At 35.0% G+C, this 16797-nt stretch overlaps 2 protein-coding genes across 3 annotated transcripts; both read left to right on the forward strand.

Annotated features, from left to right (window-relative positions):
* The first annotated feature begins 1192 nt into the window (after positions 1–1192).
* Positions 1193–8162, forward strand: LOC122009167. Of its 2 annotated transcripts, XM_042565194.1 has the most exons (9): positions 1193–1317; positions 1433–1842; positions 1916–2146; positions 3789–3944; positions 4032–4098; positions 4173–4250; positions 4358–4479; positions 6753–6829; positions 7111–8162. In XM_042565194.1, exons 3-9 carry the CDS (start codon positions 1956–1958, stop codon positions 7935–7937), a joined length of 1518 nt encoding a protein of 505 aa, XP_042421128.1. In that variant the 5' UTR covers positions 1193–1317; positions 1433–1842; positions 1916–1955; the 3' UTR covers positions 7938–8162. The 2 variants fall into 2 exon arrangements, with proteins under 2 accessions (XP_042421128.1, XP_042421127.1); XM_042565193.1 differs by lacking the exon at positions 1193–1317 and having other exon boundaries at positions 1384–1842; positions 1919–2146.
* Positions 8163–13371: 5209 nt separating this feature from the next.
* LOC122010861 (UDP-glucuronate 4-epimerase 1-like) lies at positions 13372–14166 on the forward strand. Its single transcript, XM_042567332.1, has one exon. The coding sequence runs from the start codon at positions 13372–13374 to the stop codon at positions 14164–14166; it is 795 nt and encodes a 264-aa protein (XP_042423266.1).
* The last annotated feature ends 2631 nt before the right edge of the window (positions 14167–16797 follow it).

Here is a 16797-nt window from a genome sequence, read left to right on the forward strand (position 1 = left end):
TTTCTATAATATATTGAGCTTTAAGAATATTTTGGATGAGAGATGTTTTTATATTATGTTAGAGCTTTAGAGATGTTTTCATAATATATGGGAGTTTTGTGGTTCCTAATCTATCAAGAATATTTTCATAGTGTATATTGAAAATTTAGAAATATTCTAAGGCAAAAGTCAAAAGGGCATCGTTTTTTTTTACCAAATCGTTAAAGGGATGCACTATGTTGATTTTTTTTTAATCAAAAGGACACCCCTCTCCCATATACAATTATCTAACTACCCTTTACTATACAGTAACAACTTATTCACATTATTATCTCTCTCCTATTTTTTCACATCTAAATCGATATGTTGTAGTAGCTACGAACCCGTTGTAACAACTAAAGTTTCATAGCTGCTAGAATTGAGTTGCCACATAGTTGTAGTAGCTACGGTTTCGTAGCTACTTCACAATTGTAATAGCTACGACTTCATAGCTCCTACAACATAATTTTTTTTCAAAGACTAAAACTATTCGGAGACTTCGAAAATGATTTAAATGATATTTTTTGAGTTTGAAATCAAGCTGTTACAAGTTCTATCTTGGAATCAATTGTAGATCTCTTAATGAGCTTCAATTTGATATATTATGTGTTGCATGGTTCAAAGCGAGTCAAAAGTTATGACCTCTTAAAATTTATAGTTTAACATTTACATTATACCATTTATGGTTTCGTAACTATTACAACTAATATGTATGTAGTTGTATCACTTATGGTTTCGTAGTTAGTACAATGTAAATATTAAATCCTAAATTTTGAGGACATAACTTTTAACTATAGTTGAAATACGTGACGTATAATATATCAAATTGTAGCTTATTCAGAGAGATCTACAACTAATTATGGGATAGAACCCGTAACGATCAGATTTCAGACTAAAAAAATATTGTTTAAATCCTTATCCGAGGCTTCAAATTATTTGTCTTAATTTTTTTTTCATGTTATAGTAGTTACAAAATTATAATTGTTACAATTGTATAATAATTATGAAATCATAATTGTTATAACTATGTGAGAGCTTAGTTGTAATAGTTATAAATTTATAGTTGCTACAAGGTATCGATTTAAAAAACATATATAAGGAAGGTAATAATATAAATAAATTGTTATTGTATAATAGAGGTAGTTGAGTTATTATGCATTGGGAAGTCCTTTTTTGGATGGGGGTGGTTGTCATTGGTGCTATTCTTGACATGCAGTGGTTGGCCTTGGCGACTGGCCGAGTGATTGGGATGAGTGTAATCATTTTTGTTAGAATCAAATATCATGGGATAACCATGAGGTACCTTCCCTAGAGATCATCTATAATTTTCCGATTTAACTTTCTATATATAATCAATCGCGTGGAGCACTTAAAATCGACGTATAATTAAGTTAGTACATGTGGTTTACGCAAGGATATCGCCGTCGATAGATTTCCTGGAGATGTGGAATGCCCCTGTCTCATCCCCTTTGCATGGCCGAAGCTTCATAATTTACCTTCTGACAGTTGGGGCCGGCCTGCCGGGCCAAGGTGACGGTTTTGCCTTCGCTGCGAATGATGTAACCCTCACAAGTGTCGACTAGGGTTGGGTGAGCAAACCGCGAAGAGCCCGAGCAAGTTGACGAACGCGGAGGCTTCGATTGGTGATCGACGGACACTGGCAGACTGGGCCAAGCACGTCGACGCTCGAGGAGGCTCCTACGGACCACCGACGAGGAGCTCCACACTTGGGAAGAGGAGACCGAGAGCGATGCAACGATCTTCGTGATTGGGAGAAGGCAACCGTAACAGATCGGCTCGACGATATTTAGGGCTTTACTAAAGGTAAAGTGTGGAAATATGAATATGAGGTTTTTGTTACATTTATGAATGCTTGAATAATAAAGTTGGGTGGTAGAAGAGTGGGCGGGCGGGCGAGCGAGTTAGGAGCCTCTGCGATGCCGCCGCGAAGGCGAAACCGAGCCCGTCGCCGGCCGATCACGCCGTCCGCACGGGCAGTTGAAACAGGAGCGGATGCGGCTGCCGGTGAACTCCGCCTGGACATCCACGAAATGTTTTCCCACTACAACACTCTCTACTTCGACGATTCCCTCAGCTGCTGCGCCGTGTCTTGGTCCTCCTCCACTCGGTATTCGACAAACTCCTCTCCTCATCGTTTGCGACGCTGACTTTAGTTATTCTAATCTCTTTACGCTTGCTTCCGGTAAAAGAAAACTTTTTGTGGTCTTTTAACACTAGGGTTTATGATTGTCACTGCCAACTAGAATCGCTTGCCTCTCCCCGTTGTTTGATAGTGCTCCCGGCACTGCTTGTTCCCCTTAGCTTCGTTGCACAATTGATTTGGCCTTTTGTTTTATTCAAAGTCTTGTTTGTTTGGGACTTATGCAGTATAATTACTTATGCTGTCTCGTTTCTGTTGTGTTTTTGATTTTTTTCCTTCTTCTCTTTTTCCTACGTTATTTATTTATTTTGGATCAATTTTCTTCTTTGATTCTCTGCTTGTTTAGTGTTGCTTCTAGTATGAACCAAAATATGAGTGATGAAATTCATTAAGCAGATGTAAGGACACTTACATTTAGGACTCCGGCATGAACTGGTGACATTGTGACCTTAAAGTCAGATTTGTGATGGAGACATGAATGCTCTGTAGAACTAAAGCTCCTTATTTTGGCATGAATTTATTATGTAACACGTTTTAATTTTTTTTTAACTAATTTACATGTGTCTCCCCTAGACTACCCTACCTTGGCAGGATCCTTATGCATTGATATATACATAAAGCCCTTTAGAACTTATTTTCAAATTAGTTGTACTTGCTTGCCAATGTGAAGGTGTTGGGGAGACCTAAAGCTTTGTTGGATAAAATAAATTAAGCTATGTCTACTATTAGCTCGATTGGTTTTGCTCTAGCTGTAGACAAAGGTGGGAGGATATCCATGATAGTTGCTGCAATTCAGTATTCCCAAATGTGACAAGCAGGAAGACATTCAAGGGTTATCTACATTAACTGCCTTATTCAAGAAGCACAAATTACAAGCATAAGCAATGTCACATGGAAGAGATAAGAAGATATAAACGCAAAAAAAGTCTTAAAGGGTGGAAAAGTTGAAGAATATTTGTCAAAAATTTCTAGGTCAAAAATATTTACAATATATGTGATTTGGAGTTTCCAAGGCTTTGGAATAAGAGATTTCTGTATATGAGCAAAATAGGCAACTAGCATCATAGAAATAAGTCAATAACATAGAAATATTTGGTGTAGCTAACTCAACTGAAAGCCATTGTTTGAGAAATAAAAGGAAAATCCTCAGATGTTTCAATTCATTATCCACCTTTCTCATTATTCATATTATCATCGAGGGAAGTCAAGGGGTAAATTTTTTTCTTTTCACATCTTTCAGAAACTTTATCTACAAGGGAAGCATCATAATGCTTCATGGTTACATGCCAAGTATCTACCTAAGGGCATTGAATGCTGTGGGAATACTAGGCATCACACTAGGCAAGCTCCTTGATTACATTTCCACAAGTAGTTGGACATTAATTGTCAGTTTGCTGTTTTTGTTGTCGCTTCAAATTCTCTAGTTTAGTGTTCTTTTCATACTAGAGATCATTTTTTTTCTTATTGTTCCTTCAGGCATTCCATGATTATATTTATTTTAACACCAGGCAGTGGTTTTTGCTATACAGTTACTAACTGGAATTTATTTCTTAGGTTCAATAGATAAGATTGTTGAACAACTTTCTAATCTTTTGATTGATAAATGCAGCTATATCGGCTACTGTGAGTACTATAGCGGGGGCTGTGAGATATGCTTGTCTGAACCATTTTTGAGTACCCAATCTATGTGTGATCTTAAGAATGCTCTACTACATGAGATGATACACGCATTCCTGTGGATCAAGTACAATAATGGAGATCACAGGCAACACATTAGACTATCCCATGTTTAAATGCTAGTTCTAAATATAGTAACTTACATCATGTGCCTAATTTGCATATATCTATACAGTGATCACGGTTCAAGTTTCCAAGCTACAATGAACTCCATAAGTTCCAGTTCGGTTATGGATCCTCAGGTTTGTTAGCTGTATTATTTTAGATATTGGTGTGGTTTTGTTAAAATCATTTTTCATTCCTCTACCTACTTCAGAGACCAGCAGCGGGCTATAGCATCATGTTTGATCATGATCTACAAGAGCATCAGGATGTTAAAGCTCGTCAAATGAATGTAAACTAATCTTCTGTACTTCTTGTTGAATCAAACTTCTTTTTGAAATTTGAACTCTGATTCAGTGAACTTCATAGTTAGATTGATGTTGTCATTTTCTCTTGCAGTGTGAACTTGGCAGAAATGTAATCACATCAAACAGGAACAGAACTTTAGTCAGCGACTCCTCTAAGAACTTGTTGCCAAATCAATCTCTTGACAGCTCATTCATATCTTGGTACTGGAACAGGTAGTATAATTACAGTTGAGTTTGCATGCATTTTGAGTCCATTAACTGAGTAATGATGCTTATTTTAGGACATCTTTAACTGTATTTCAAATGATGAATAATACCTCAAAAGATGCAGAACCAGAAATTCGAAGATTAGTGTTTGATTTTATTGAAAATATACATGTTAATGATATAGATAGACCGATTCTCGCTTGTTAATAATGTATTAGTTAAACCCTGATTTTCTATATTTGACTACTGGCCTGTATCTTTATGTGAAATACTTGGCAGCATATTCAAGAGCCACTCTCAAGTCACAAATTTACTGCTGGTAGACCGGAAACTCATTTTTTTTTTCTTACAGATATTTAGTAACCTTCTTTCTTTTATGATATCATTTTGAAGGCCAAGTGAATTTCTGTGTTTATTTATCGTTATACATTGGTACTCAATTTGTATTAATAGATTTACTTAGGGTGGTAAGCTAGCAAGATCTGTTATGATTACATTTGCCACATCATTCCATATATTGAATGACATATTAAAAAAAAAAGACTCTTAGGTCAAGGTTTGCATATCAAACATTGGTTAAAATTTCTCTTGCAGGCCCACTTGAAGAAAAGAGTGCAAGATGTTGTATTGAGTGATTTGATTTGAAATCAATGAAGTTCTATATATGTGACCCACTTATAAAATCCTTCAATTTTTGGACGATGATACTCAATTAACTATGGTATTTATCTATGAAGCAATAGATAGAGATAAAAAGTAAATTAAATTAAAGTAAAGGCATTGAGGTTTGATATTGATGTATTTGGGAGATCAATAATACACGTGGGGATTTATAGCATTATATGCCTCTAAATGCAGTAATATATTATTTTGGGCTTAGGTATGATTTTATTTTTTTAGTTTTACTTTCTCATTTATTATATCATTATAATCCATGATTCTTGTAATATTATGTGATTCAAACGGGTCTAAGGAAAAAAAAATCCTTTCTTTTATTTTTTTTATAAGTTGCTTGATCATTTCACATTAATTTTCTTATCTATATTTTATATCATACCATGTCACTAATTATAAACTAGCTATGAATTTTCTTGCAATTTAGATTTATGATTAAATTATTAATTTTATATTTTGTACATTTAATTTTATTCGTTCCAATGTGAAATATGAAATGCTTCATTGCCTCTATAACTTATGTGTATAATTATAACATTTTTTATGATCGTAAACTTATTTTGTTTATATATATATATTAGTCATGTTTAATTTTATTTATTTCTCCTTTCTATTTTAATATTATTTTAATGTCGATTGTATAGGCTCCTTCATAGGCGCCTGTCTACTGCTTAGGCACTAGACAATGGGCCTATTTCCTATTGCCTACATTGTGTTCTTATATTTCAAGATGTGAATCTAACTATATAAGCATATGCTAGCTAGCTTTTTTACTCTCATTGCCCCAAAATAATTTGGGAATATTTTGCATTTTCATCGCATCCGGGGTTGTTTGATGAGTCACTTCTAGGTTTGCCTTCTAGCTCACCCTTTACATTTGAGGTAGCAGGTTGATAATGCTCTGTTGTATTTACAGATGTTCATCAGTCAAAATATTCTGATCACACTAATATATCTAAAAGGAATCATCATTTTGATTCAACTGTGTACTATTTACAACTTATCATGTTTCAGGGTACAAAATCCTGAGCCTCTGCACTTTTGATTAAACAGAGTCAACTAGCTTTATCTATATCGTGCTTTTGCTCAAATAGTGTCCTAGCTACTTTTATTCCTTGTTAAATTTAATAATTTTTTATAAAAAATTTAAATTCCTTTTGTTATTAGTGACTTTTGATTGTTTGTTTTTTAATTTGAACTTATCAATAAAATTCTTGTTTTCTATGATGAAAGGAGAAGAGAGAGAAACAAATTCTTAACAGCAAAAATCAGTTCCATTGAGTTTCTTCTAATATGCATCGATCTAGTTTAGTAAAAAAGGTGAAGATAATGGTGGTATTCAAGAACCATGAGTACTAGTATAAATTTGTAAATTTTTGGGCAATTATGTTAGTCACTTCAAATTGTTGTACCGTCTGCAGCCAAACCAACTAGGTATTGCAATTATGTTAAATTTTATGTTTGTAATATGTGCATCTTATCAGATACTTTTGGAAAGGGCTAGTTATGCAAAATTGCTTATAGCCAGTTGCTGAAATTTTCTTTCAATTAGTAACATCTCCTCCTATAATTAGTTAAAAAACTTTGTTCTCTTGATTTTGCAGCCATAAGGAATTGCATTCTGGGATCTCCATCTCACCAGAACCACCTGAATCTAATTACGAAAAAATCAACTCAAATGGTGAGGATCTGTTGTATACTTTTCTAGAGGTTTTACATTTCCTTGGCTTTGGGATATAAAACTTGTATATTATTGCTCATAATTTAATTACTACTTTGAATTTTGCCATTGGTATTTCTAGAGGGATATTTAATGGTAATCTGGATGCTACCATGCTAATATTGAACTAATTTCACAATAAATGCTAGCATTTCCTTTAATTTTTCCTTGCATCTAATAAAATTTTGTAACAAATAATTCGCAAATCAATTTTCCTATGAACATTCTATTTAATATTTCAGCTGAAGAAAAGTGTGCCAAGACGGAGGACATGAAAAAACGATTGCCCTCTCGGGTTGGAGCTCGCAGACAGAAATTGCATGACAAAGGACAGAAAGCCACACATACTGAAGAAAAAAATAGTTTAAAAAAGTATTTCAAATCTTCAGGTGAAGTAGCTCATGCTTCTCTAGATACATCTTTCGATAGGGGTGAATCTCAGGTGCAAAGCAAATTTGGAGAGCTGGAAAACGTTGAATCTCAAATGGGGGCCAAAAAAGTCCCAAAACGTCGAAGAACATCAAATTACAGGAAGCATGTTTCTACTCCCTCGAAAAGAAGAAAACAGGGAACCTCTGGAAATGGATGCACAGTTATGATTCCATCATTAGGCTATTATGAAATTGAGGGAGATGATGACGCAGAACCTCTGTTAAATAAAAGGTCAGAAAGGAGGAAAAAGGAGAAATTACTGGATAGTCTTTTGCATCGAAGTGCACAAGCTGCAGCAACTGATGGGAAGAGTCTAGCTCTGATAGGTGCCAGTGGAAATGGTGGAGGTCAAGATGTTGATAGTTCTGTAATTTACACGGAGGGTTGCCATAGCATGACACCCTATGAACTTGTGAAGGATGCTCATGAAGCACGCCCTTGTCTCTTTCAAATAGAGAATATTGAAATAGACACTGAACCATCTATGAAGGATGTTTTGTTGCTCTGCCCTGCAGATGATCAAATCGTGGAGTCAGGAGCTTTTGAAGATGAATCTAGCGTGAGGGTGCAGAATTGTCTACGCAAGAGTATGACTCCACCAAATTCACTAGATCTTGTGTATATCTCAGATGACTAAAGGCCATGCTCCTTTTGCCAGGCTCTGTTTTGTTTTTTGATTTCCTCCGAGGCATACTAACCCCAGTAGGCAAGCTTAGTTGAAGCAACTTTTGGGCATTTGTTATGTTATTAGCTTTTTGTTCACCCCAAAGCGGATATAGGGAATCAAACTACAATCTTGAAGTATATAGTTAAATTGTCACTAACTTAGCTTTCATGTGCGCAATGATAGAATTACAAATCACTGATGCATTTCTTGAATTTTCAAGCTTTGTCGTAGTATAAATTGTCATGCAACAAATATCGAGTTTTCTCACCCTGCCTTCTTATCATATTCAAAATGTTAACTATATGCTTCAAGTGAAACATCAACGGTGGTGGCAAGTCTTCTGCACACAGGTTCAGGGATCCTGATTTTAAAGTAATTTTAATCCAATTAAAGAGATTTTAGTTAAATTTAAATAATTTTAATTAAGTTGATAAATTTACCCAAGGGTGCAATTTGGAAAATTTTCAAATCACGTATTATATTTTGAAAATGACCAAAGGTGTATTAATTTGAATGGCTTTTTTGTTCTATCCTTCTGTCAATTGTAAAATCCAAGCCACATTTAAAAAATTAAATAGAAAAATTATTTCTATAACTTGAAAATTAAATATAAAAATTATTTTTATAATTTGGATGCATGCAACTTCAATATCCCCTCTCTCACTCTTTCAAAAGTAAATCTCTTTATCTCATTCTCTCACGTGTCGATTTATACAACTTGATTTTTTTTTTTAAATACTAACTATTAAAATTAGAACAAAGATTTGACATCAAATTTACTTTCTCAAAACTCTATTTTTTCATATAATTATAAATTCATAGAAATTCAAATAATATAGGTTCATTAGTGGATTTCAGTTAAAATTTATTAATTGATATAGAAAAATTTAATTGTACTCATTCTAAGTCCTATGAATTTATGAATACCAAAGAGTCTAAATATATCATCCTATATTATTTTCAGACTTCCCTAATAGTGACAAGGAGAAAAAAAATCTTCAGCTAGAACGCTTAGTTACGTTAGGCATGTTCTGAGAGGAGACCAAGTTGAATTTGATATAAGGGCATCAGGCCTAAGCATTCTAGTTAAAAGTTATCATAATAATGGAGCACTTCTAAGGAGCCCAAAATAAGTAATAGAGGACACTTTTAGATTTTTTACGACATTAGAAATTCACAGGACGTAAAATGGATGCAATTTGAACTTTTTAGGTCGATAAGTGGATTTTAACTGAAACTTACTGATAGATCTAAACTATTTGGATTTCTACAAATATGCACCCATCCAATAGGATTGAGTGAGAGGAAGATAGATATTATATCAAACTTTAGTTCTGATCAAGGAATACTATGGGCCTTATGTGGGGAGACTAGACCCAACTTGGTTTTGATATGCTCTTAGAGACCAGGACCACGTTGGGCCTGATATAAGCAGACCATGACCAAGTTGGGCTTAGTCTTCCCACACCAAGCCATAATGTTCCTTGATCAAAGCTAAAATTTGACATCATATCTACCTTCCTCTCACTCAATCTTATCAGATGGGTACTAGTTTGCAAAAATCCAAATAGTTTGGGTTCATTAGTGAATTTCGGTCAAAACTCATTAATCGACCTATAAAGCTCAGATTGCATCTATTTAAGGTCATGCAGATTTCTGAAGTCGTAAAAAGTCTGAAAATGCCATCCATTTCTTATTTTGGGCTCTCTAGAGTTGCTCCAGCATTATACTAACTTTTAGTTAGAATGTTTTGATCTGGTCTCTTGGAGGTTATGACCCGTTAGGTCTAATCTCCTAGAGACCAAGACCATGTTGGGCATAATCTCAGAGCAGACCAAGACCCCCATGTCAAGCCAAATTTGGTCTTGGTATGCTCTCAGATCAAGTCCAATGTGGTCTTAGTTTCTAGAAGATCAAGCCCAAGTGTTCTAGCTGAAGACTTTTTTCTCATTTGCACTATTAGGGAAGCTCAAAATAGTAAAGGAGGGTATATTTAGACTTCTAGCTACTTTAGAAACTCACATGTCTTGGAATGAGTATAATCGAGACTTTCTAAGTCGATCAATAGATTTTGATCAAAATCTACCGATTAATATTAAAGTAATTATGATTAATACAATAATAGAGGAAAACAAATTAAAAAATATTATATATATATATATATATATAGAGAGAGAGAGAGAGAGAGAGAGTATGTTATGTTATGTCGCACCCCTTGCGTCATCTCGTGAGCATCTAATATAATTTTTTTGCTTAAAATTTATTTTAGACTTAATACTATACTTTAACCCCTAAACCCAAAACTTTAAAGTCAAATCTGAAACAAAAAAAAATGCTAGGTGCCACGATATATATATAGGTTTGATATGTCGCGAACCTTACGCCTTACACCCTGTGCACATCTATTTTTTTTGTTTATTTTTTTTTGTGTTTAATACTATAATTCAACCCCTAAACCCTAAAGTCAAAACTCTAAATAACATACCCTCAAGCTAAAAAAATATAAACCAAAAAATAAAAAAAAATTTGAAATGCACTATCGCACAATGTAAGTCTGTAGCTTACGTCCGCAGCATAAAAATACATATACATATACATATACATATACATATACATATACCTATTACTCTGCACACTCATGGGCAACTGAGTGCAAATCTAGGCGTCCCGATTCACTTTTGCCGATCAGGGCACTCGGACAAGCTTTCGGGCGCTCGAACGGGCTTCTAAGTGCTTGAATTTACACTCAGTCACCCATGTGCAGGATAAGGGTTTGCAGGGTACCCATATATGTGTGTGTGTGCGCGCGCGCGCGCGAATGCGTGGTGGGCAAGTTTTTTTTTCTCAATTTTGGGTTTAGCCATTTAGGCTTTTGGCTTTATAATTTAGGGGTTGAGTTATAATATTACGTCTAAAAAAAATTCAAACAAAAAATTATGTTAGGTGCTCACGGGGTATGCGACGTAAGGGGTGTAGAATAGCATTATATATATATATAGGTATCCATAAATGATTTAGGCACCCCAATTTGGACTCACCCGTAGCGCTCGAATCACTTCCGAGTGCCCTGATTCACTCAGTCACGCAGCAGCATTGCGGATGTAACACTCCTAGTTTTTTTTAACATATATATAATACATAACCTGCGGACGTCACTTACTCATACTTTCATAATGATTCCTTACTTCAAATAAAATTACATAGACGATTCAAAAGAAAACATAACTACATGCGGAATTAATCTAGAAGGCCTTCGGATTGTACTGCCCTTGTTCTAAGCCGGCTCATTAGTCAATGCCTCCTATCCCATTCATCTCATTGTCTGAAAAAAAAAGAGATATAAACTGTGAGTCGAGAGACTCAGCATGTTTAAAATAATGTTATGCATTAGTTAGCGTCTATAATCTAGTGTACTAAAGGAAACCACATCAAAGGTGACTTAGGTCTTACCTACTAGCACATCATGGACATGAGCATAGACGTATACATAGACATACAAGCATAAACATAAGCCTAAGCATGTATGCAAGCTAAGTATAAAATAGACACAACAAGGAGCATGTATATAAACATAGGCATAAACATACTAGTTGGCAGAAACGTACATACCATGGATGAACAGAAGCATAAGCATAAGCATGTAATTAAACTAAGCATGAAATAGATATAATCATGAGCATGTATATAAACATAAGCATAAATATACTAGCTGGCATAAACGTACATACTATGGATGAACAGAAGCATAAGCATATAAATAAGCTAAACATGGAAAAGATCATAATCACATAGAGTTAATGAGCTCCCGGACTAAGGTCACCGGTCACACTCAACTATATAGTTTGGTGAGCTCCCAAGCTAAGGACACCGGTCGTGCTCAACCACATAGAATTTTGGTGAGCTCCCGGACTAAGGACACCGGTCACACTCGACCACGTAAATTTGGTGAGCTCCTGGGCTAAGGACACCAGTCACACTCGATCACGTAAATTTGGTGAGCTCCCGGGCTAAGGACACCGGTCATACTCCACCACGTAAAATTTGGTGAGCTCCCGAGTTAAGGACACAGGTCACATTCCACCACGTAAGATTGGCGAGCTCCCGTGCTAAGGACACCGATCACACTCGACCACGTAGATTTGGTGAGCTCCCGGGCTAAGGACACCGGTCACACTCGACCACGTAAGATTGGCGAGCTCCCGGGCTAAGGACACCGATCACACTCGACCACGTAGATTTGGTGAGCTTCCGGGCTAAGGACACCGGTCACACTCGACCACGTAAATTTGGTGAGCTCCCGAGCTAAGGACACCGGTCACACTCGACCACGTAAATTTGGTGAGCTCCCGAGCTAAGGACACCGGTCACACTCGACCACGTTGATTTGGTGAGCTCTCGGACTAAGGACACCGGTTACACTCGACCACGTAAATTTAGTGAGCTCCCGAGCTAAGGACACCAGTCATACTCAACCATATAACTATGTAAAAAGGAACATAAACATGAACCTAACATGAACAAAATATGAACATATACATAACAAAACTAATAACATAGCATAAGCATGAACATGACTTAAACATATTTGCATGCGTACTTATAAACATATTGTTATGGTGGTCTAGTTGCCTATAGCAGTACCGTAATATAAGTTATTGATCAAACTATCTCCTTATAGAAATTGTTTTCATGCTTGTAAACACCCATAACACCTTATTGTATCCAACAACTAGTATACAAAATTCTGAATCATATGGATTTTGAGTTCCTACACACATGGCATATCATTCTAAATAGTGCAGAACGTGCATATCATTTCCATAAACCTCCTTATCATATACCAAAGTATTGAAACTGAAACTCCATATGCATACCCTCTATAACCCACACATGCATATAATTTCTATTGAGCACCGTTAACATAATAAAGTATTGAAACCGAGCCACACATGCATACCCCTTTATAACCCACACATGTATATACTTTCCATTTAGCATCATTAACGTACTAGAGTATTGCAACCGAGCTACACATGCATACCCTTTTACCATAAATCACCAAAAATGTAAGGGTACGTTTGGTTCAAGTTATCATACATAATCTTAGTTATGTGATTACCTAGTAATCACATAACCAAGATTATGGAGAATAAAATATAATCCTAATGTTGTTTGGTTCAATCAAGGTAATATTATAATTTAATTTAATATTTACTATATTACCCTTAGTTGAATTTGATATTCAATTAATTTTTTTAAATAAATTAAATTAAATTAATAATATTAATAATTAATAAGTTGATAAAATATGTAATAAATAAATTTATAATTGATTTTAAATTTACCAATCGCTGACATTTGGTATCTCAATCAATCTTGTTACAAAGATTGAAGAGAGGAGAAGATGATGGTCAGGATGCTTGAGGACGATCTGTTCCCGTCGACTCCGGGGAAGGTGAAGATTGAACGGACGCACGGGGCGAGCCGCAAACTTCAACGCTGTTTTGCTTCGGCGAGCACTCTTTTCCTGTGGGTTCTTTTTGTCATCGCCCTCTTCGCTTCGTATCTCAGCTTCCACAGCTTCGTCGACACCTCGTCCCGATATTTATCCGCCTCGTGGGGTGGCCTCCACTGGGAACGCCAGATCCGTGCTTCCGCAGTCGTGCGCCGTCCCGAAGGGATCACTGTCCTGGTCACCAGCGCGGCGGGGTTCGTCGGATCCCACGTATCGCTAGCCCTTCGCCACCGCGGCGACGACGTGGTCGGGCTTGATAATTTTAATGCCTATTACGATCCCTCCCTGAAGAAGGCCCACAAGGCGCTGCTCGCGTCCCACGGGGTGTTCGTCGTCGAGGGCGACGTCAACGATGCGCACCTCCTCGCTAAGCTGTTCAACACCATGCCCTTCACCCATGTGATGCATCTCTCTGCTCAGGTCGGCGTCCGCTACGCCATCCAGAATCCAGCGTTGTACGTTCACAGCAATGTCGTCGGTCTCGTCGCCCTCCTGGAAGCCTGCAAGTCTGCCGATCCACAACCCGCAATCGTTTGGGGTTCTTCCTCTGTCTCCCTCCTCTGCGAACCATCGTCGTTGCTCTATCCCGACGATTTGCTCCACAGTCGGGCGAATCATCGTCGTTGCTCTGTCCCGACGATTTGCTCCACAGTGCCCGCCTGCTCGTCGTTTCTTGGAGGATAATTTTGGAATGAAATTTTTGTTAATCCTGGAATTGTAAAAAACCTAAGGCTTCCAAGGTTTTCTTATTCCGGGTTATATTCCCTGATTGGTGACATGGCGAGAATGTTGCATTACCCGGAATCAATTATTATTTAAATCAAACAAAGTTATCCTTGATAACATACCAAAGTTATCAGCGATAACCCCCAACCAAACACGCCCTAATTGTCTTTTGTATGCCAAAACTTGAACCATGGAGAGAAGAATTAAATTTTCATGGAAGAAACTAGCAAAAAGGGAGAATGCAAGCTAGCAGGGGCAACTTTTCATCAACGGTATCAAACCATACCTCCATAGGGTATATGCACTAATTAATATATGGTATACATATAATTTAATTAATGCATCAAGAGTGCCAGGATCCTAATTCCACAAAATTATAGAACTAACTAGAGCATTAAACAAGGTTAGGAACATACCTTAAGTACTTAGTTATTACTCATTGTCTTCCCTTGAAATTATAATACCGGTGGAGAAACAAAGGATGGGGGAAATTTTCTTAGGATCGGCAATGAATATCACAAGTTGGGTTAGGGGAGGATTTTTATATAAAGTGGAGGCGTTAATTTTATCTAAATTCTATCGACTGTACCATATAAATCTTATTATATGTATATCAAATCGTAATAAAATTTCCTATATATATATATATATATATATATATATATATATAGTAATATTTAATACACATATTAAAATTTATTATACATACTTTCTTATATAATTTATATTACATATTACATATACATATTTATAAAATATATTTATGATACAGTTTCCAACTATATAATTCCTATTATGTATTCTATATCATATAAAATATTTTATTTACATATTAATTAGATATCCATCCATAGGCATATAAATTCATATTTATATAAATCCACATATATATTAGCTATGCATGGTAATATTTTTAATTCATATTAGAGTTTATTAATACTAAGTCATTAATTTGAAATTGAATCAAATTATATATTTCCATATATATATATATATATATCATATATATACATAGTAATTGGCATATTATAGTTCTCTAAAAAATACACGTCCAAAAGCATCCACATTCAATACTCTAAATATACATTTTACCTTAAATTTTACATTTTACCTAAAAAAATCCCTTGTATCAGATACCCTACTAGTTCTTTAAATTTAGATTCTATGAACAGTAACTCCCTAAATTTAGGGAATGAAAACACTACCCTAAACATTAAATGAATAATAAAAAAATATAGAGGAGAGAGAAATAATAATAAATAAATAAAGATATGGTAAATTATAGAGTAGTTGGTGTACCATGCATTGAAAAGAGATTCTCTAAATTTAATAAAGTTGATGATTTACCTTAAAATTTAGAGATATTGATAGGGAAACTAATATGAATGCTCACTTTATATATAATATATCATATTAGTCATTAATTTAATATTCAATCAAATCTTTTATATCTACCTATATATATCATATACATAATTTCAAAGACATATCCATATCTTCAATTAAAATCTCATATATATATATATATATATATATATATATATATATATATATATATATATATATATATATATATATATATATATTTATTTCCATTATTATATAATTTTCTATATTATTTATTTTCTATATTCTATTAATTTAGTTATTATCTGCAATTCTTATATACATATTATATTACATACTACATTAAATGTTTATAATTCCTATACCATAGTTTCTTATATACCCATTTTATATCATATACTTTATATTATATATACATAATATATTATTTATATTTTATTTTTACTACACACGTTAAATACATAATATATATATATATATATATATATATATATATATATATATATATATATATATATATATATATATATATATATATATATATATATATATATTCCTTATTCCTATTATATATAATTGATTAATCCATAATTATATGTTAACTTAATTAATTTAAATCTATCTATATTTAAGAAATTCTTAATTCAATTGAACGAACCCTCTTAATTAACCATTGGTTTGCAGATACAGCGGAAGTGAGGTGTGCAGTAGCATCGCGGAGTCCATGCCTAAGTGGTCGATGTTGGAGCATTTAGTGTGACCATATGTTTTGATATTTGGGCAAAGGTTTAAGTTAGATTATTGTTGTATTTGATATGCGCTTATGAGTGTGCAGGTGCAAAGGAGAAGTCCAAGGAGTTTTGGCAGTGTAAGTCTAAGTTTGATTTTGGCAACATAAGTCTAAGTATTCTTGGCAAGGTTGAAGTCCCGAAGCGAGAAACTCTTGGCAAGGTTGAAGTCCCGGAGTGAGGAGCCTCTTAGCAATGAAAGACCTAACAACAAAGGACAAGATCGAAGGAAGCTCTTAAAGGCAAAGCGTGAAGGATGGGGAAGCATCTGAGGGACGTAAGGCTGATGTACGAGGCTAGAAGGTAAGGTTAAGTTGTGTGGGTAAGGACGAGTACATGAGTGATTGTATTAAGGGTAAAATCCTAGTGTTAGGGTTTACCAGTCGACTAGTAGGGTTCAATTGACTGGGCAATTGATTGGGAGCAAACATAATGTTTCTATTCACTTAACCCA

This window comes from Zingiber officinale, chromosome 8A, assembly GCF_018446385.1.
Source record: "Zingiber officinale cultivar Zhangliang chromosome 8A, Zo_v1.1, whole genome shotgun sequence".
In the NCBI taxonomy this organism is placed as follows: Eukaryota; Viridiplantae; Streptophyta; class Magnoliopsida; order Zingiberales; family Zingiberaceae; genus Zingiber; species Zingiber officinale.

What these genes read in the sequence shown, in the direction of transcription:
- LOC122009167 (XM_042565194.1), top strand. Translation starts at nt 1,956, where the DNA reads ATGCCGCCGCGAAGGCGAAACCGAGCCCGTCGCCGGCCGATCACGCCG. An exon ending in TTAAAGCTCGTCAAATGAAT is followed by an intron (nt 4,251 to 4,357) that starts GTAAACTAATCT and finishes TTTCTCTTGCAG; the next exon opens with TGTGAACTTGGCAGAAATGT. An exon ending in ATATCTTGGTACTGGAACAG is followed by an intron (nt 4,480 to 6,752) that starts GTAGTATAATTA and finishes TTGATTTTGCAG; the next exon opens with CCATAAGGAATTGCATTCTG.
- LOC122010861 (XM_042567332.1), top strand. Translation starts at nt 13,372, where the DNA reads ATGATGGTCAGGATGCTTGAGGACGATCTGTTCCCGTCGACTCCGGGG.